The following is a 20,623-nucleotide window of genomic DNA, read 5'->3' on the forward strand; positions in this document are numbered from 1 at the left end:
GGCATTCTGTACAGATGCTTCAGTTATACACACGTGTGGACACACATACGCGCACGCACACACACACACACACACACACACACACACACACACACACACAGACGGCTGTGGGCCTGGTGCTTCCAAGCCTCCCAGGGAGCGTGCACCCCCATCCCCGACGTGTGGTGCCGAGCGCGGGGAGGTAACAGAAGTGACCGCAGGGAGAGGAAGGGGCGAGCTGCAGTGCACAGGCCGCTCAGCACGGCAACGGAAGGACCTGGGCTGGAGAGGGGACGCTGTCCTGGAAGGCACCCGTGACTGGCCTGCGGGCATGCCTGGAGCCCAGAGAGCTGCCCTGGACTAGGGGCCTCCCCAGCACCCAGGGAGATTTTTCATCCCCCCAGGCAGAGGTGGCGCTCCTCCTGCTCACTTTCAACGGTGTTGCCTCCTGTGAGCAGGCCGAGTCTGCGTCCACTCAGAAGAAACACTCTCAGGGGCCAGGGTGTGCTTTGCTGTGCTAACCGGGCACCTGGAGCTCCAGGGCCTGTGATGGAGGGGCGGCTGGACCCATGTGCCCCTCACTGGGGCCACCGCGGCGGTGGTGACCGTCTCTAGCAAGGGATCGCCTCTCTGGAAGGCGCGAGGCTGGACCGGCGCTGGGACTCCAGCCTTCCTCTGCCAAGCTCAGCAACTCGGCCACTGTGCAGCTCAGCGGGCTCCTGAGATGCAGGGCCATTGGGAAACTCGTGGGCCACGAGCACGGTCCCTGGAGGCCCCAGGGCACCTGCCCCGTGGCAGAAAGTGACAGCAGCATTCCAGAAACAAGACAAAAGCAACCCTACACACCAAGGCTTCAAGTTTATGTAAAGGACAAAGAAGTCGGAGGGGATCTGCTGTTCCCTTCCACTGGCCCCGTGGGCCGGCAACTCAGCTAACCCTTTGTTTGCCAGGAAGGGACGGGCACCAAGGGGCACCGAGTCCTCGCGGCAAAGTCAGCCTGATGTGGAGCGTCTCCCTCAGACGGCGGTTCACACGGGCCCCTGGAAAGTTCTACCTGAGACTGAGCCTCTCTGCTGGCAGAGCCCCTGGACTCTCAGTTCAGACCCCAAGTGGCCTCCTTGCCTACGAGCCGGTGAGGCCCGCGCTTTGCAACCTGCGTGATGGGGCATTCCCTCGCACACGCACACACACTGGCTGGTTCCAGGGGAGGGGCGAGTTCTGCAGAGCGCCAGCCCCAGACTTCGCAATGGGTGACGGGCCACGGGTGGTGAGGGGCTTTATTCCAGACTGCCACCCGCGGGAAGGAGGGAGGGGGCTGCAGGGCGCCAAGGGCCTGGCTTTTCCACCACCAGTATGACGATGGTGTGGTTCCACTCAGGGCCGCCACCCATGGGGTCCTCCTGGGCCACACGACCAGCGGCCTCAGGCAGGGAGGACTCAGGACTCCATGTGTGCTGGGGAGCAGGGAGATGGCCCGTTATTCCTGTCCAAAGCCCTCCGTCTCCTCGATGGCATACAGTAGCTTCTCCTTCAGCTGTTCGTAGCTCTTATAGGGTGGGAGATCCAGACGGTTAAAGCTGTGGAGAGGGGTGGGCGGACAGTGGGCATGGCGGCCAGGGCTCCAGCAGCCCTGCCCCAGCCTGGCTGCAGGGGGCACCAGAGAGCTCATGCCCATTGCGGGTGGCTCCAGGCTAGCCAGGACCCCAGGACAGGGTTCGCAGAGGGGCCTGTCTGTCGGGCTCAGAGCTCAGACCCTCAGGATCTCTGGGGTGGGCGGGACAGTGAGAACAATGGCTGGGGTGCTTGGTGCCTCCTGGAGCAGAAGCATTCCAACCTGCAAGCTCTGCAGGGCCACGACCAGGGCAGAGGTGGAAGCAGCACAGTTCCCTCCAGATTCAATACCCCAGGGCCAAGCAAACACTGTGCTGTCCAAGGGCCCAAAGCTGCAGCCGCTGGGCCGTGCGGTGCTCACCTGGTCTGTGAGACCCCGCCACCTCCTGCCCGGCCCAGCATGCTTACCAGGTATGGCTTCGGGGCAGCCAGGTCTCCTTGCCAACCTTGTCGATGCAGAACTTCTGCGGCCCGTTGCTCCCTGTTACCCACGGGAGACATGCACATGTCAACATCAGAAGGCTCCCAGATAGGATGCCCAACCCCCACAGCACCCTTCCTCTGAGCCCTCCTCAGCCCAGCCGGGGCACCAGGGGCCACGGAAACGTACCAATGAGCTCGGCGAAGCCCCCCACGGGCAGGCGGCAGGTCCCAGTAACAAACTGCAGCAGCCGGACCCTTTTCTCATTGTCCATCTCCTTCACCACCTGCAAGTCCGTGAGCCCAGGCACAGTCAGGGGCCGCGTGGCCCGGCCAGGCCCTCTGTGGGCATGAGGACGCTGGGCAGGTGGAGTCCACTACCGACCCCAGAAACTCCAAGGTACTTTAAGAGGCTGTGTTTGCGGAACACCCCACCAGTCCGTGAGGCCTCTCAGGTCTCCAGGATACCTGGGACCACCGTCTTCTTTTCGTCTAATTACTTTTATAAATGTAGTAACTATACTAAGGATGGGGTCAGGTGTGGTGGCTCATGCTGTAATCCCAGTGCTTGGCGGGGCTGAAATAGGAGGACTGCAAGTTCAAGGCTGGCCTGGGCAACCTAGGGAGATTTTGTCTTAAAAAAAACAAAAATAAAAAGGTTCTGTTGGTGTGACTCAGAGGCAGTACAACCCTGGGTGCAATCCTCAGTACAAAAAAAAAAAAAAAAAAAGGAAGAGAAAAAAAAAACATGCACACTAAGAATAGGAGCAGCTGCTTAATGGGTACAGGCTTTCTTTTCAGGGAGAAAAAATGTTCTGGAATTAGTGGTGGTGATTGCACAACGAAAGTACTAGAAGCCATTGAATTGTGTGTCTTAAATAATAATATTTTATTATTATTATTATTATTATTATTATTATAGTACTGGGGATGGAACCCAGGGACATTCTACCTCCGAGTTGCACACACCTCCAGCCTTATTTTTTTTTTATATTCTTTATTTTGAAACAGGCTCTCACTGAGTTGCAAAGGGCCTCACTAAGCTGAGGCTGTCCGCGAACCGCGATCCTCCTGCTCAGCCTCCCGAATGCTGGGATTACAAGCTTGTGCCACCACGCCCGGCTCGTATCTTAAAATATTTAAAACGGTGAACTGCAGGTTATGTGAATTTCATCTCCACAAATATCTTATATACATATATACACACAAATGCACGCACACACATCTGCTAAGAATGTCTTTGTGATACTGATTCTGTGTTATATACACTCTGCTTCCTAACAGCAGAACCCACCCACATAAGGAATTTCATTTAAGCCACTGAATCCAGGAGGAAGGGCTCATCCCACTTTTCTGGAGCCTGGCACCTGCCTTCGCATCCCACACACTGGAAGAAACCCCGGGGCCGGTGGCGGCTGTACTTCCTCCTGCAGGGCCCCACCGGCGGCCAGAGGCTGACCACCGGCAACCTCCTGAGGCCACGCGCTGACCACAGCCTAGCCACGGGGGCCTCCATTCTGCCCCAGGCCTGGTTTATCATCTCCTTCTGCAAGTCCGGGGAGGTGAGGAGAAGGTCAAAGATGCAGGGCCCGGGGGCCTGAGGTCTAACTAGGTCCCCTTGCCTGTGGGTGACTGCTAAGATGTCCTGCCTCCCGGGAGGATGGGACCTGGACCCACCTGCCAGAACCACTGGACCTGCTTGCTGTTCTTGGTGTAGTGCCGGTAGATGGTGTTCTTCTGCCAGTCGGTCATGTCTATCTCCTGCATGCCGCACAGCATCAGCTGCGGAGAGAGACGTCAGTGGCCCCACGCCCTCCGCTTGCCATTGGGGAACAGGCCTCGCCCCTCGACCAGCGCTTCCGCCAGCAGTGTTAATACTATGGGCAACACAAGTCCCTGTTCTGGCGACACAGCGTCCAGGGAGGCTGAGGACCCCAGTGAAGACCGTCTGCTGCCTCCACCCTGCTGAGGCGTGGGGTTCAGCTGGTGAGTTTCTGGGGGTGCAAGGGAGTGCATCCAGGAAGAGAACCCCAGAAGCAGGAGCTTAAGGGCCCAACGACCTTCAACACTCACCTCCAGCTCTTTCTCATCGAAGTAGCGCAGCCACTCCAGCGGGGCCACCTCGTTGAAGCCATCCAGGAAGGCTTTGGTCTGCTCTTCCACACCACGGGTGAAGCGCCAGTCAGTCAGCAGCCTGAAAGCAGAGAGCGGCTCAGCGCCCTGCTTAGGTGTGCCCCAGCCTGCCGCATGGCTACTGGGCCATGCAGCACTTCCAGACACCTGACCAGGGTGCAGAAGGCCCCAGGGGACAGCCCCAAAAACCGTCCGGTAGTCCTGGGAGCCCCGTCCCCACCTCTATTTCCTCCTCCCAAGGGCACTCACTGGACCGGACATGTGCAAGTGTGAGGACCATGTGTGGGGACCACATGTGAAGACCAGACCTCATATGTGTGCAAGTGTGAGGACCATGTGTGGAGACCAGACCCAGAGGCCTGGGAGAATGCGCAGTGGGTCTGCACTGAGACAGCGGGCTTAAATATGCAGGACCTGGACATTCTCCCAGTTGGGGAAGAGGAGGCACCATCCAAGCTGTGCCCTTTTTTTGCAGTACTGGGGACAGAACCGGAACCCAGGGGCACTGTTCCTCCAAGCTATACTCCCAACCCTATTTTTTAGTCTTTTTATTTTTTGAAACAGGGTCTCACTGAGTTGCGAAAGGCCTCGCTAAGTAGCTGAGGCTGTCTGCAAACCGCGATCCTCCAGTCTCAGCCTCCCAAATGCTGGGATTACAAGCGTACACTACCATGCCTGGCTCTGAGACGTGCCTTTTCAAAGAAATTCCCCACCATCAGTAAGTCTCCGCATGCCAAGCAGAGCAGCCGGGGGCTGGTGGCCTGACGCTCCGGCTCCTCTAAGCCACATCACCACATGACCACCCACAGTCCACACACCAAGGTAGTTGCAATTGGGAGGTTCTTGTGACTGTGGCGAGCTATGGGCCTCCCGGGGCGGGGGGACCTGGCCAGAGAGGGCAGCCCAGAACGGCGCAGGAGCCCCTGCCCCGCCAGGCTCACATGATGTACTCCTCCTTGTTCTCCTCCGTGACGCGCAGGCTCTCGCCGCCTTCCTTCAGCTCGTGGGTGGTCACCTTGCCCAGGATCTCCATGTCCTGGATGAAGTACAGCTCCAGGCCACACTCTTCCAGGTTGTTCTCTCTGCAGCACAGGAGGCCAAGGGCAAGATGTCTACCTTGGCAGGGTCTTCCCCGGCCCTGCCCACCTCTCGCTTTCAGCACCCACTGGGCAACAAGGACCCAGAGGGGCCTCGAGTCCTGAACTCGAGTCCTGAACAGTGGCACAAATGTCTCCTGATGCAAGGAAGGCTCTAGGACCGACCTCCAGGGACCTGGAGGCTGCCGTCGGCCTCTCGGCAGAGGAACCCCAGGCCACGGTGCCTCCTGCCCACCCCAAGCCGGCACCCGAGGGACTCACTTGACCCAGACAATGGAGCTGTAGAACTCGGGGTCGATGGATTCCAGATCTTTCAGGGTTGGCCTCTTGTTGAGCATCCGCTTGTAGAATGGAAGAGTGAAGCCAGTGTCGATGAACTTCCCGTGGTACAGAGCCTGAGGATGGAAGAGGCTTGGCGAGGAGGCCCAGGCCTGCCTCCTGGAGGCCTCGCCTCACGGGCCACCGGCCCCCCACGGCACCCGACGGCCAGCTGCCAAGGCCAGAGGGAGGGCCAGGCTGCCCAGCCGAGCAGCGCCGCCCCACGCTCACAGCACACATGGTCAGACGGCTCCAGTGGCAGCCTGACTCACTGGTGCTCAGAGCTGGGTGGCAGAGGTGGCCAAAAATAATGCAGACACTGTGGACAGAGAGAGCTGGCGGCCAGCAGTGAGTAACAGTCTGGGGTTTCGCTGGTCTGTCCGTCGGCTGCCGGGCCAGGCGGGCTCTAGACCTGGGAAGAACGCACCCACTTCCGGAGCCCAGCGCCGCGGCCAAGAGTTTCCAGACAACGGGAAGCGCTGTGCTTAGTCACAGACCCTTGGAGCCCCCGGGTCTTCCTGAGGGGAGCAGGCCAGGACACGGGGAACTCAGCAGGAAGCTGCTCACACCCCCTGCCATGCTGGCCTCCCCTTCTCCATGCTGGGCCCCACCACTCAGAGGTCACTCGCCACAGCGGCTGTGGGCCGCCGCTCCCCACAGTCACACAGGGTTTCTATTTCTATACGAACACAGAAGTCTCTTCGCACCAACCAGTCCACTGGGTTCTGCTCTAAGCCCGTGTCAACTGCAAATCCCCTTCCAGAAGGCCCTGGTGTCTCAGCTGGACACTCCCTAAGGGTCCTGCCTGTGGCTGGCTGCTGACAGACGGGGTGGCTCATTCCCCAAAGGGCACGCAGTTAAGCCCTGTGCAATTATGACAAGTCCTACCCGATCACCCCGAGGAACCCTGCCCTACAGCCCCGGTGGCTCTGGGAAAGCTCTGCTTTCTCCACAGCTGTCTGTGGCCTGGCCAGGAATTCTGTGAGGAAGAGGAGTGAGGCCCGGGAGGGGCGTGCCATCCCACAGGGGCTGCTGTCCCTGCAGCACTGCGTCCTGGTGCCCGGGACTGGCCTCCACAGAGGCTGTCCTTCCTGGAGGTCGCAGTGGAAGGGCAGGTTTCCCTGAGCCCCGCAGCTTCGCCAAGAGGAGAAGGGGGAGGCAGAAGGCACTCTGGGAGCTAGGGGCCCAGCATCCCTTACCATAGCAATGAATCTGCCGATAAAACGGAAGTAGGTGAGGTGGTCTGGGTTGATGGAGGAGGCGGGGTTGATCTGCAGGCAGTAATTGTTCTTCCCAGCGTATTCAAACAAGCAGTACATGGGGTTGAGCACCTCGTGGGACAGGAGGAAAAACCACTCTCTGTGAGAGGAGAGAGAAACAAGGCCCAGGGCTCCCTCAACGCGTGCGCACGGCAGCCAGGACCCTGCGGGCTGGCCCGGAGCCCAGCCACGGCGTGTGCCGGTCAACCCAGGATGCGCCAGCAGCGCCGCTCGACACACACGGGAAGACCTGTGTGTGCCGGTCAGCTCCCGGGTAGGACTCTCCAGGACTTTTTTATTTTTTTCAATTTGATATTTATTAAACTTAGTTTCTCTAGCTATGGCTTGGCATTATTCAAAGCTAGGACTTTAAATGACAACATCCAGAGCTTCTAATGGCAAAGGGCTCCGCACACCCTGGGCCGCCACACACAGTGCACGGGCCGCACAGCGTGCGAGGGCACTGCGGCACGGACCCTAGACGTGCGCTTTATTACACCAACTTTTCTGCAAAGCTGCTATACAGTAGCCACCCCCAGCTCGCACCATTCCCAAAAGGCAGCACAGTGGGAACTTAGGGTAACGTGTTACCTCCCAAACCATGACAGCGGCGGTCCACGCTGCATCAACACACACTTCCCGCCAGCTCTGCCGCAGGCATGCGCATCCCAGCCCCACCCGGCCCTTCCCACACTTCCATTCACCCAAGCAACACCCAGCACCTATTCCCGCCCTAGCTAGAAGCCTGAGGTCAGAAATCAGGGCCCTTCAGCCGGCTGAAAGGGGCGTCCCCAGGGCCAGTCCCGGCTGTGGGCCGCGTGTGGCTGCGCAGACAGAGTCCTTCGATGAAGAGGGTGCCCCGGTATCCTGTCCGTGGTTCTACCCTGTGGTAGAACAGCATGACGTAACCTACCATAGGGTAAAACCACTGGCAGGACACAGAGAGAGACACAGGGCAGGCGGGAGCCACGCCAGAAGCCACCAAGAGAGCTGGAGAGGTCACCAAGAGAAGAGACGCCTGCCGCGTGCCGCGCAGAGGCCTCGCCACCAGCACACCAGGACCAGGAGCCAGGGAGCCCGACACCGAGGAGAAGAGCTGCGGCCGCACCAGGACGCTCCTGCCTGTCATCCAAGGGGCCTCCCCGGAGGGCCCGTTAGCTTCCATGGGGGACCAGGGCGAGGGCGAGACGATGCTCTCACCCCATCTTAGGGTTCCATCGCCACTTCAATTTCACTGACCCCGTGCACAGGACGTGCTGCTGAGTCTGGACGGGGATCTCTGGGTTATGACACAGATATGCCAGGTTCACTCTGAACCCCTGACTTCACCTGCCCTGCTGCCTCTGAGGAAGCGAAGCTGGGAGTCGATTTTAAGGGACAACCACAAAGCCCCAGTGTTCGGCCACTACGCACAGATACGGCTGGCCCGGTCCTCAAAGTGTGGAAATGATGTGTGTGTTGGTGAAAGGTCCTGTGCTGAGCCCCGTCCCCAGCAGCCCCAGCCTCCCTCCACCCAGTCACTAAAGGGCCAGTGCCTGACCCCGCCCCAGTGCCTGACCCCGCCCCAGTGCCTGACCCCGCCCCAGTGCCTGTTGGGCATGGGCAAGAGACTGAGTGTTCTTTCTTTTCTCTTTCTTTCTTTCTTTCTTTCTTTCTTTCTTTCTTTCTTTCTTTCTTTCCTTCTTTCTTTTCTTTCTTCCCCTCCCTCCCTCCCTCCCTCCCTCCCTCCCTCCCTCCTTCTTTCTTTTTTGTGACACCGGGGATTAAACCCAGGGGCATTCTACCTCTGAGCTACACCTTCATCCCTATTTTATTCTTTATTTTTGAAACTGGGTCTCACTGAATTGCAAAGGGCCTAAGTAGCTGAGGCTGGCCACGAACCTGCAATCCTCCTGTCTCAGCCTCCCAAATGCTGGGATTACAAGCGTGCGCCACCATGCCCAGCAAGACAATGAGTGTTCTGAACGGCACCCTGCACCCGCTCCTGAGGATGCAGGAGAGCTTTGGGGCTGCATGTGAGCAAGGAGGAGGCTGCTTTGGGCCCCGTAGCCCGGGGAGGAGGGCAGCAGTGCTCTGGGTGCCCGCTCACCTGGCAATGCCTCCGTAGTCCAGGCCCTCCTCCCCACGCATGATGATGTAGAGGCGGCGGCGCAAGTCGTAGGGCTTCATGTTCATGATCTGGGGAGACACAGCATTGGGCCAGCCTGCCACCCTCCCACACAGCAGGACACAAAGCAGATGGCGCATGCGCACGTGTACGTGTGTGTGTGTGTGTGTGTGTGTGTGTGTGTGTGTGTGTGTGTGTGAGGCAGGGGACTCTAAGCCCTACTGTCCAGCAGACCCAGCACTTCAGCCCATGCCTGGAACTCCGCAGTGCTCTGCCAGGCCATGTGACAGAGGCCGGAGGTGGGCAGAGGGCACCCTGATTACCCTCTAACCTGTTGGAAAGAGTCCTCAAAGAGCGTCTGCCTGGACACACTGATCTTCACGTGGCTGGGGAGGGCGTTGGACTGCAAAGCAAGAAGAAAAGCTCAGAGCAGGACCTCACGAGATCTGCTGTCTGAGCACACGGGCGTCCCCACCCCAGGGACGGGAGCCACAGCTCAGGGTGAGGCAAGCGTCTTTCCCGCACGAGGGCACAGACATCCCAACCCTGGGAAACCCGGCGGGAAGGAGGGAGGCCCAGCTTGCTACCCTGGAGCCCCAGGCCCACTCACATGGCAGAGGAACCGGAACTGGTGATACTTCCACCGAAAACTTCGGTCATAGGCACCGGGGGATCCCTGCTTCGCCCTGGGAAGAGCAGAGATGTTCTGGGTCTTTGTGGTTCTCAAAAAAGGAAGGCTCTGCCTTTGTCAGCCCTAGAAAAGCTGATGCTGTGTGAATTTCAAGATGAGTAAAGTACAGCACAAAGAAAGTGCCTGCCATCAAGAGCTTTGAAGAGTCAGAGCAACTACATAGAAGTCAGACCTCCTGCTTGGGGGAACGCTACTAGTCCTGCTCTAATCAACAGGATGGCCCCTTCCTCCCATCCCCTAAGGCGACATTAGCGTTGGCCACTAGAGGGCAGTGGGCAGCGGCCCACAGTGCAGGCCGGAGCAGGCCACCCTGGGCCCACTGAGCAGGACAGCCCTGTGCCCATGACACTGCCATAATGCCACGCCTGAGAAAGTCCTTACCCCGACTCGAAGCCTGGGCGAGGGTCCTTGAAGGTGGTGGTGCGGGTGTTGTGGTCCACAAAGTACCGCACCCCCTCACTGGTGTATTTCATCTCCCAGCCCGGGGGCAGGGCTGGCTCCTGGATCATCCTGGAAACGTGCAAGAAAAGAGGGCTTCTGGGGCTGCGTAGAGGGCTGGGCTCCTCCAAGTGCGGCTCGACCTGGCTTTCACCAGCCTCTGCAGAGCCCTCGGAGGCCTCCCGGGCACACGCCCGGCAGGACTCAAATCAGGAGCACACAGGTCAGTTGCCATCCCCAGCCCAGGTCTGTGGCGCTGGCCGGCATGGCCCCAGCCCCACTTCTCGTGGGGTGCAGGGGTGCCCCTAACCTTTTAGCAGCCCACACAATCAGCATGGGCGCTGGCAGCACCCGTGCTGGCCATTCTCTGCCCACCGGCAGGTCTGAAGGCACACTCCAAGCTCTCGTCAGGCTCACAGGGTACCTGAGAGCCGGGGCTAAGGGTAGCCCAAGCTCAGCACAGGAGGGTGGATGTGGCCGATGCTGGGCCCGCACAGAAGCCCAGCAGCCCCTCCGGCCCGAGTGCTCACCCCTGGGTCCGAGGGTCCTCCCACTGCGTAGTGCGCGTGTTGTGGTTCACGTAATACACCCGGCCATTGTCCTGCCTCTTCTCTGCCAGGGGAGAAGAAGGGAGAGGGGGGAGTCAGATTAAACATGATGAGCTGGCGCCTTTCCCCTCGCTCCCTGCACCGGGTGCCGGGTCTGGATTTCTGCTCCCCGGGCAGAGGGGCTGAAGTGGTTCACGTACACTTGTCACTGGGAAAAATAAAACAGAGAGACGCCGCCCCTGCTGGAGGCGGGGGGAGACGCTCGCCTCCGACTCTGGCGCTCGCTGGACTTGTTGAGGGCAGGTGGCACCGAGGCAGCCGGGCTGCAGCAGAGGTGTAACTGCCTCCGGCTGCGTGCGGCACAGGCATACCCAGGCCTCCCCTCGCCGAGGCTGGTAGAGGGTGGCCCCTCAGCTCCAGGTGGGGAGGGAAGCCAGGGCGAGGCTCCGTCCATCCCTGAGGAGGCGCCTGCGCCTCCCCAGAATGTTTCTGTCCTGGAAGCCAACAATGCCCACAGCTCTCCCGCTCTTATGAGGATGGTGTGAACTTAAAGAAATGACATAATCAGTTCTGGGAGATGCAGGGAACCCCAACACTGAAAGAGGGGCAGAACTGGGGAGACCAGCCGCCGACCCAGGACCAGGCTGCGCCACTCCCAGTGCCAGCTCGCCGTCTCTCACTCTGCCTCCCCTGATGCCCACGACACCAATGGAACTGTACACACACAGGCGTCAGGTATCGGTCACACCCTAATAAGGTGGGAAATAGGCAAACAAAAATCAAGACAAAAGGAGAGAGCGTGCAGGAGGCACTAGACGGTCACGAGGCTAGCCCTGCCCGGCCGTGTGGCCAGGGCCATCGTTTCTGGCACTGCCTCCACGCGCAGGCCCCTCTGGTCACCTGAGCAGCCTTGCTGCATACAGCATCACAGTTTGGGGGCTGGAGGGCCCACAGGGTGCACACCTACCCTCATTCTCAGGGCAAATGGGCACCGGTCACCTACCCAGGGCCCCACATGGGTCCACACCCATGGGGCCTCTACTCTCAGAGCCCTGGGTCTCCCCTGTAGTGGCAGAAAGGGACCTGGAGCTGAGGGCAGGAGCAACACCAGCAGGATAACTATAAAAGACACTCACGTGGCCTGGCCGCTCCTTCGTCCATTCTCACTGTATGGGGAGACTGCGGCCCCTGGGGGTACCAACATGGAGCCCAAGGGCCTGTGATTAGGAAGGCCCCCTGCCTTTGGCCAGAATGTTCTTTTTCTCGCTTTTGGACAACTCCAATTTTGCAGCCATTTCAGATTGTGCATAAACAGCCCTGACTCTGACCGTGGCGCCTCTGTTCCCGTCTCTGTTCACGTCTGTTCGCACGTGATATATGGGAGCCGTTTTCAAGCTCTACGGCCACTCTTACAGGTGACCATCCTTTGGCAAAACAGCTACAGAAATAAACTCACTTGGCTGGGCCACGACACCTGTCTCTACAGAGCCAGAAAGAAGCTGCAGTGGCCGGCTCCAGCTCACCGGCCGCCACGCAGCGTCACAGATTCTCCTTCAGCCTGGTGCGCGCCTCTGCCTCTTTCCCCTCTCACCTTGGCGTGCGGCCAACGGCTCAGATACCTAGGGCCTTCCATGGTCCAGGGGGCCAGTGGGCCGTCTGTACGTAAGGGTTCTTTAGCTGAAGCCAAGGAGACATGGAGGCCTTTCTAGAGGACGAGGACTGAAGGTCCTCCTGGCGTTCTGGAATGTAGTGGCAGTTAACAATGTGATACCTCACAGGTCCCAGGGAATTAGTTTGACCTCTTAAATTACTACCAGGGAGCAGCCATGATGCTCCGGGCAGCTCCGGCTTCAGGCTGCCCTGTCTCAGGGATGCTCGTCCAATCCGTGTTGGCCTCCCTGCATATGGTGGGAAGTACGCGGCCCAGCTGGGTACCGCCAGGCACCACCAGGCCAGCACTCCTGTCTTCTGCAGGTCTGGCTAGCAGACTAAAGCCAACACCTCCTGAGGCCTTGAAACTGCGCCTCTGTCACTCAAGGGCCCTTGCAGGCTGTACAGAGCCCTGCCCAGCTCCTCACCATCTCTAATGACCCCTTTTTGTACGGCCACTCTTTCCTAGAATAGCCCTGTAGCCCGTAATCTCTCCTAAATCACGGACGCCCAGCCCTCCGCTCCTTAGCACACAGCACCAAGGGCGGAGGGGCTGAGAGGCTTGACTGAGGGCAAGGGGAACCCGGCGTGGCGCTATCCGGAATGTCTAACCGGTGCTCAGCTCTCTGCCTCCCTGGGGCCTCTGTCACAGTCAAGCCGCAAGTAAAGAGGTGGTGCGCTGTGTCACACCAAGGCGGAAGTCCTCCAACGTCTCAGCTGCAGAGAGGCTGTGAAGGTGGTTCCTCCCAGCCACGGGGTTCAGACCCAGTGAGGGGCCAGGTGCAAATCAGGCCATCAGAACAGCTTAGTGAGGGGCTGGATTCCCAAGGAGAGAACCTGGGGGCTCCGGACCAGAACCCCACAGTCCCCGGCTGCCTGGGGATGCCCTTTTCTGTTCACACTCCCTTAGTGGTGGCAGGTGAGACTTGCCTACCACCAAGGGGCCAGCTGCTCCCTGCTCTGGCTGAGCACGCGCAGAGGGTGTGTGTGGGCTAGGTAAAAGGGGAAGCCCAGGGCTGGGAGGACAGGACAGACCATGCGGAGGGCTGGGGGTGCAGAAGTGGAACCCAGTACTTACCCCAGCCAGGAGGGAGGGGACCCAGGGGATCATGGTCCGATGAAGAGCTCGAAGACTAGACACAAGAAACACAGAGGTTAAAAAAAAGCCACTGGTTGAAAACAAATCGATCGAGAAAGATAACAACGCCAACGTACTTCCACATTTCGACACCTTACAGAGGATGCGGTGGGACCTTAGGTGGCATCGGCTCCTCTCAAAAGTCTTGGTTAAAAAAAAGGAGAAGAACTCCGCACAGAGAATCCAAATGGGTTTGGGGAAGAAGCGTGCAGAGTGAGGTGGGCTAGGGTGGAGGCAGCAGCCCTGCCGGGCAGACAGGAGGGCTGGGAGCAGGCTGCCCAGCACAGCGTGCTCGCCGTCTGCCTCCGCTCAGCTCCTGCTCGCCGAGGCCAGGGCGCCTGAAATCACCACCACCTCCAACTTTCTCCAAGAACCACACACGGGAGGGGAAAAAATATCGCAGGCCTTTCCAATGAAATCATTCCCACAAGCCCTGCCCACGCCCAGAGCTTCCTGGCTGGGCTGGACCCTCCTCCCTCTACCTCGGCTGCCGCCAGCCCCCACCGCCCTCCCGAGGGAGCAGCATCCACCCAGACTGAGGGCGCATTCAGGCCCCCAGCCCCTCACCTCCCCGGGAATGTTTGCCTTCCCCTTCACAAAGCACCTTTATTCTTCCCCTGCCCGAACCTGAAGTTGCCTGAAGTTGCGCAGTGTTCTGTGTGCCGGGCTGGGGAGGTGGGGCTGGGGGTGGGGTGGCGAGAGAAGGGAGGGGGGACTGGCTCCATGATTTCAGGGCCACTGTTTACATTAGCGCTCCCACCCCCTGCCTAATTCTGCTTCGGGGTCCCCAGGGAAAGGCTGCAGTGGATGGAGACTTCTCATAGCCTTCAGGGAGGGGGGAGGGTGCTGTCAAAAACTTTTCATAGTGAAATAAAACAAGTATTGTTCGGCTAGTCCCCCCCCCTCCGGGCATTTTTATTTCAGTTACTAAAACTTAATCGTTGTATTGGGGGATCCTGTTCTCAATGCAGACTTCAGGCTGCTGGGCTGGCCCCATCTAGGGGTGACGGCCCCGCACGCGGGAAGAGCATGAATGGGGCTCAGTGCGGCTTGAGCAAACACTGGCTGCCAGCACGCCCCTCGCAGCCCTCCCTCCACCCCGGCTGAAAGGACAGAGAAACTTTCTTTCCAAGGTGGCACCACAGGCACCTCTTCCAAGCAAGTTCCAACAACGACGCCTAAGTCTTGGAACCATAGGTTCCTTGATGGGACAGAGCCCCCTTTCAGCAGCTGGCTGTGACCCACACGGAACGAGACTGCCTGCCGGGAGCGGGGGGAGCTGGCCTCGATGGATGGCGGGCAATTACCACCAGGCTCCAGGGTGTGCTTAACACACTCCCGTCACAACTCAGGTTTGTCTGATTACTGAAAAACATCGCTCTCCAATTCACATTAGTCATCTTGGCATGTGTGGGAGGGGTCAGGGATGATGGGGTGCAGCATCCCCTAAGACCCAAGCTCCTCCAACTGTGTTTTGAGGTGAACACATAGGAGTAGTCCCTATAAAGACGCTCAGCAACAGAAGCAAAGGAAGGAACGTGGGAAGGCATCGATTTCAGGCGGTGAGGCCAAAGCGGTGCGGTGGGGCCCACTGGGCTACAGGCAGCTTTGAAGAGGTTTTAAGATCTGGGCGTGGTGGGCATGCTTCTAATCCCAGCATTTAGGAGGCTGAGACCGGAAGATCACGGTTCGCGGACAGCCTCAGCTACTTAGTGAGGCCCTCTGCAACTCAGTGAGACCCTGTTTCAAAGTAAAGAATAAAAAACAGGGCTGAGGGTGTAGCTCAGGGATAGAATGTCCCAGGCTCTATCCCAGTACTGCAAAAAAAAAAAAAAAAAAAAAAAAAAAAAATTGAGAAAGAAAGAAAGAAAGAAAAGAAAAAAAGAAAGTAAAATAAAAAAAAGAAAAGGTTGCCTTAAGAAATTAAAGGAGGCATTTAGCACACAAGTGTCTGCTGCTTCAAGTCTCTTTTCAGAACATGCAGATGACCTCTAAAGCATCCGGGGCTCTGGTGAAAATTAGCTGCCAGCTGGTACCAACTGGGCTTAGTGAGTATATAGTCATCTTTTTTTTTTTTTAAAGTAGTACTTGGGATTGAACCTAGGGGCATTCTACCTCTGAGCTTCACCCCTGGCCCTATTTTATTTTTTAATTTTAAAGCAGGGCCTTGCTAAATTGTTGAGGCTCCCTTCAAATCCACAATCCTCTCTCAACTTCCCAAGTACTGAGAATATAGGAGTGTGCCACCAAGCCTTGCTTACAGAGATTCATCTTATGATTAACTATGCAAATCAACAGGCCAAAAGCTATTTATTCATTTATTTATTTAACAGAAATGGGGATTGAACCCAGAGGCATTCTATCTCCAAGCTACACCTCCAGCAGCAATATTTTTTATTCTTTATTTTGAAACAGGGTCTCGCTAAGTTGTGAAGAGCCTCACTAAGTAGCTGAGGCTAGCTGGGGACCTGAGATTCTCCTGTCTCAGCCTCCCAAATCCTGGGATTATAAGCGTGTGCCTCTATGCCCAGCTCCAAAAGGTCTTTATTGACAGAACTGAACTAGGAAAAAAAATATTTATAAGCTTTTTTGGGGGGCAGTCCCTGGAGGTCAAACCAAGAGCCTTGCACATGCTAGGCAAGCCCTCTACCACTGACCTTATATGTACCTGGCCCTTCTTAAATTTTATTTGGGGACAGAATCTTACTTAGTTGCCTAGGCTGGCCTCAAATTTGCAATTCTCCTGCCTCAGTCTCCCAAGTTGCTGGGATTATAGGCATGCGTCACCATGCCTAGGTTTTTTCTTTTCTTCTTTTTCCCCCTTGAGACATTGTAGTGGTATGTTGCCCAAACTAGTCTCAAACTTCTGGGATCAAACAATCTTCCTGCCTCAGCCTCTTGTGTAGCTGGGACTACAGGTGTAAGCCACCATACTTGGTTTATCAGTTCTTTCTTTAATTCTTGTCTTTTTTTTTTTAATATCCCAAACTTTACACAGTATTTCCTCTCTTTGGTTAAAGTGGTTTTCACTTAAGTTCCTTCTTATTCTCATAATATCAAAACTCTGCTGAGCGTGGTGGCACATGCTTGTAATCCCTGCACTTGGGAGGCTGAGACAGGAGGACTGCACAGGTTCGAAGCCAGCCTCAGCTACTTAGGCTTTCAACAACGTAGTGAGACCTTGTTTCCAAATAAAATATAAGCCAGGCGTGGTGGTGCACGCTTATAATCCCAGCATTTGGGAGGCTGAGACGGGAGGATCGCGGTTTGTGGCAAGCCTCAGCTACTTAGTGAGGCCCTATGCAACTCAGTGAGACCCTGTTTCAAAATAAAGAATAAAAAATAGGACAGGGGTGTAGCTTGGAGGTCAAATGCCTCTGGGTTCCATCCCCAGACCCACACACACAAAAAAATATCAGAACTTCGCCTGTGCCTCAAACCAGCAAGGTGGGGGTGGGGGGAGAGAGATGGCAGAAAGGAAAGGTGGAGATGGTAAACGCAAACACGCTTGGAATTGGGGCCAACCGATGCTCACGCGCCTGGGATTTTACTTCTCACAGTGAAAGCAATGCACTGGGCTCTGGTGCATTATTCTTCCCTAAGGTACACAATACAACTTGAAAACTAAGAAAAGAAAACCAAGGGCAGGAAGCAATCAGAAACCAAGAAGAAACAAAAAATAAAAGCTATGTATCATGGCCAGAAAAACCCAAAGCCAAAAACCCTGTGCCTCCAACAAGCCAACCAAGTGCCCTTCCCATCTAGAACACTATGCCCGAAACGTGGGATTCCCAAGCGTGACATGGAGCAGGGCCAGAGAAGCCCCCCGATGGGGCACGGCCAAGGGCCGCCGGAGGCCTTCCCAAGGGACGAGCCAGTGCCCTCTGCGGAGCGCCGTGGAGCCCTCTTCCCGGGTGATGGCCCTGGGGCTGGGAGGTCTGGGTGCAGGCCATGTGCCAAGCAGCTCACGTGAAACCAAGTCTCCCGGGAACTACGCACAAAGTCCTAGTAATATTTTAAGACGCAAACTCAGAAATAAAGAATGTCTAGCAAATAGAGCCGAGGGCAAGAAAGGTTCTGGGAAGGGGAAAAGGCTGCAGAGTGGAAGGCGGGCATCACTGTGTTTTGTTTTTCCCATGCTGCCCGGATGGACTCAGAACAAAACACAGGTGCCTGAGACGTCAGCCCGCGGGGCTCTGCGGAGTCAGAAGCGAGCCGTCTGGTTCTGGAGAGTACAGTTCTACACGTTCGGTACCACAGAACGGTCTGTGTGAGTCCGGCAGCCACTGGCTTTCTCCTTCAGTTGTTGGAGAAGACAAAGGGGGAATCGAGGCAGCAGGGCCACAGTCTGCGGGGGACGGCACGGGAGCAAAGACACAGGGCAAGGGGAAGAGGAGTGGGGGAATATGAGTGATGCTCGTGAGCAACAGACATATTAGGCGCTAGGAGAGGAAAAGATGCCAGAAACCTGGAGAAGAGAGACTCAGAGAGCGCAAGGCGGTGTGCGTGCGTGCGTGCGGCGGCGGCGGCAGCAGGACGGACGCAGCAGTCAGGGATTCCCTTGACTCCCATTCCAACGGCATTTCATGCTCTCCACGGTGCAGCAAAGAACAAGGTCTCCATTTAAGCCCAGAGAGGAAGACGCCAGTACAGTATCAGCTCTTAAGTCTCCCGAGTCAAACCCTGGGCCAGGGCCAAACCCCAACATAGCTGTATGAAGGCCGTTTCTTACCTGTAACCAGGACACGCACCAGAGTAAACACGGGGGAGACCCAATCCAGAGGGGAGGAGAAGCAACAGAGTCGCCGACAGCAGATGAGAAAAGATGCCCACTGTATTTTTCAATATAAGACTTGTTTCACTGAGAAAAGGTAACCATCACCTCCATGCAGAGCCCTTCTGTGTCCCCAGTTGAGCTGAGAAAACTACTTTAGAGTTACTCAGAAAAAAACAAAAAAAAATTTTTTGTGATGAAGTTTTATTTTTAGAGCACCCTCCAAGTCAAAGTTCTACCTCTGAAAGCCTAAAATGAAATTGTTAAAAGGAGAAGCAGGCAAGAAGGAAGATTGCTCCCCAAAAGACCAAAAGGACGTTAGCAACAGAATCTGTGGATCTGCCCTTGGGCTGACAAACACCGCGGTCACCCCTAGAATCTTCTTGGTGCGTGGCACAGTGCAGAAGATTCCCTGATGGATTTTTCAGTTTTATTTTAGTTGGAGAGGTTGAATACCCAGAAGACAAAACCACGCGAACCTCAAAGTTGTGTCATCATCATCTCTAAGTCAAAAGACAGGTCGAAGAAGAAAGGTGCTGGGCGTGGGGGTGCGCGTCTGTAGGCTCAGTATTTTGGGGGCTGTAATCGGAGGATCGCAGGTTCAAGGCCAGCCGCAGCAACTCAGCGGGGCCCTCAGCAACTTAAACACTGTTTCAAAATAAAAAATAAAATAGGGCCAGGGCTTTAGCTCAGAGGTAGAATGCCCCTGGGTTCAATTCTCAGCACCACAAAAGAAAGAAGAAAAAGAAGAAAGAAAGCAGGAAGATAGATAGATGGATGTGGATGGGTGGGTGGGTGGACAGATGTCCTAGGCCTTCCCACTTTGGAAGCCAGGACCACCCAAGAAAATGGTGGGTAAGTCTTGGGGGTCGAGTTCAAGAGGAACAATCTTTGAAATTCAAAAAATGAGTAGATTCTATCCAATTTTGAAACACGCAGAACTGGGTGCCGGGCATGTCATGGGGTGGACAGCATGACAGAAGGACAAAAGCCGTGCCACGCTGGGCAAGACCCCAAGACCCCAGGGCCTGGGCTGCAGATGGCCACGCCGGCGACCGGGATGCAGCTTCGCATGCCAAGCACTGCGCTGTCGGTCCATTCCCGCTGAGGAAACGGGCGTCCTCCTGGGCTCCCTCGCCTCTGTGAGCAGTCAGCACCCCAGACAGAAGAGGGGCGTGGCACCCAGGGGCTCCCGGGACTTATGGTACAGGGGAGCGCCCACCTGGGATGAGCAGGCAGAGAGCCAAGAATGAAAGGAAAGGTGATAAAAAGGAAAAGAATGAATTCTATTTAAGTAAATGGAATTAAAGATATTTTGAGCATCTAACTAGAATAGTATCCAATTCAGAAATGGGTTGTGGGATCAAAATTCATTTCAAATAGAAATAATGTTATATGTGATTAAAAGACACGTTCTAGGTGGATATGATGGCATATATCCATAATCCTGGGAGCGATGGCATATACCCGTTAATCCTGGGTGTGATGGCATATACCCGTAATCCTGGGTATGATAGCATATACCCGTAATCCTGGGTGTGATGGCATATACCTGTAATCCTGGTGTGATGGCATATACCTGTAATCCTGGTGTGATGGCATATACTGGTAATCCTAGTGCTTTGGGAAGCTGAGACAGGTGGATTGCAGGTTTGAGGCTGGCCTCAGCAATTTAGCAGGACCCTTGGAAAATTAGCAATACCCTGCTTCAAAAAATTTTTTGAAAAGGGATGTAGCTGGGAGGTAGAATGTCGCTGGAGGTTCAATCTCTAGTACAAAAAAAAAAAAAAAGAAAAGAAAAGAAAAAAAAAGAAAGTCATGGTCCCAGGTCAAAACATTTCTGGCTTAAAATACACTACCCCAAGTGGTATAGGCCTGTGATCTCAGTACTTGGGTGGCAGAGATAAGAGGAACCCAGATTCCAAGTCAGCCTCGGCGTTCCAAAACAAAAAAGAGCGTTCCAAAACAAAAAAATAAAAAGGGCTGGGGCTAGGGGCATCTTAGAGGTAGAATGCTGTTGGGTTCAGTTCCCAGAACCGCAGAACAACAAAGGACAACCAGCTTCCCAGCTTGGGGTCCGGCCCCTCCTGCCAAGAGCCCGCACAGCAGGCTCCTCCTGGCTCCAGGCCCCCGTGGAAGCTCCAATGCCACGGAGACTCCAGACTGAGGCTGGGACGGTTCCCAATGGAACAGTATGGGAGGTCACTAGACATTATCTCGGGGCCAGAGCACCCTGAGTTCTGGAAAGTTTAAAGGTTATTCTGTAGGCAGGGACCACAGGGCATCTGAGGCCACGCACTGACGTCCACCAGTGACGCCCTGGCGGCAATGGGCAGCGTGGACTGGGGGAGCAGCTGCCCCAGGGAGAGGTGGGCCGGGGCCGCTCTGACAACCAGGATGGGAGGGCAGGGGGAAGCAAGTATCGCTCAGGAGACGGATCCAGACCAGGGGTTAACGCAC

General features: G+C 56.3%; 1 protein-coding gene across 1 annotated transcript in view; it reads right to left on the reverse strand.

Annotated features, from left to right (window-relative positions):
* Positions 1 to 1,456: 1,456 nt before the first annotated feature.
* Positions 1,457 to 20,623, reverse strand: part of WWP2 (WW domain containing E3 ubiquitin protein ligase 2) — a gene marked incomplete at its 3' end in the record, with an annotated part of 125,831 nt that continues 106,664 nt past the window's right edge. The window contains exons 10-23 of the mRNA XM_080702167.1: positions 13,330 to 13,384; positions 10,584 to 10,665; positions 9,997 to 10,125; positions 9,535 to 9,610; positions 9,256 to 9,327; positions 8,907 to 8,995; positions 6,758 to 6,917; positions 5,502 to 5,635; positions 5,085 to 5,225; positions 4,084 to 4,204; positions 3,688 to 3,792; positions 2,201 to 2,297; positions 1,999 to 2,071; positions 1,457 to 1,556 (exon numbers count right to left, since the gene is read on the reverse strand). Of these exons, the coding sequence (XP_080558293.1) occupies positions 1,457 to 1,556; positions 1,999 to 2,071; positions 2,201 to 2,297; positions 3,688 to 3,792; positions 4,084 to 4,204; positions 5,085 to 5,225; positions 5,502 to 5,635; positions 6,758 to 6,917; positions 8,907 to 8,995; positions 9,256 to 9,327; positions 9,535 to 9,610; positions 9,997 to 10,125; positions 10,584 to 10,665; positions 13,330 to 13,384 (1,434 nt within the window). The remainder of the gene's footprint in view (positions 1,557 to 1,998; positions 2,072 to 2,200; positions 2,298 to 3,687; positions 3,793 to 4,083; positions 4,205 to 5,084; positions 5,226 to 5,501; positions 5,636 to 6,757; positions 6,918 to 8,906; positions 8,996 to 9,255; positions 9,328 to 9,534; positions 9,611 to 9,996; positions 10,126 to 10,583; positions 10,666 to 13,329; positions 13,385 to 20,623) is intronic.

The sequence above is a fragment of the Muscardinus avellanarius genome (genome assembly GCF_963383645.1).
Source record: "Muscardinus avellanarius genome assembly, chromosome: 10".
Lineage (NCBI taxonomy): Eukaryota > Metazoa > Chordata > Mammalia > Rodentia > Gliridae > Muscardinus > Muscardinus avellanarius.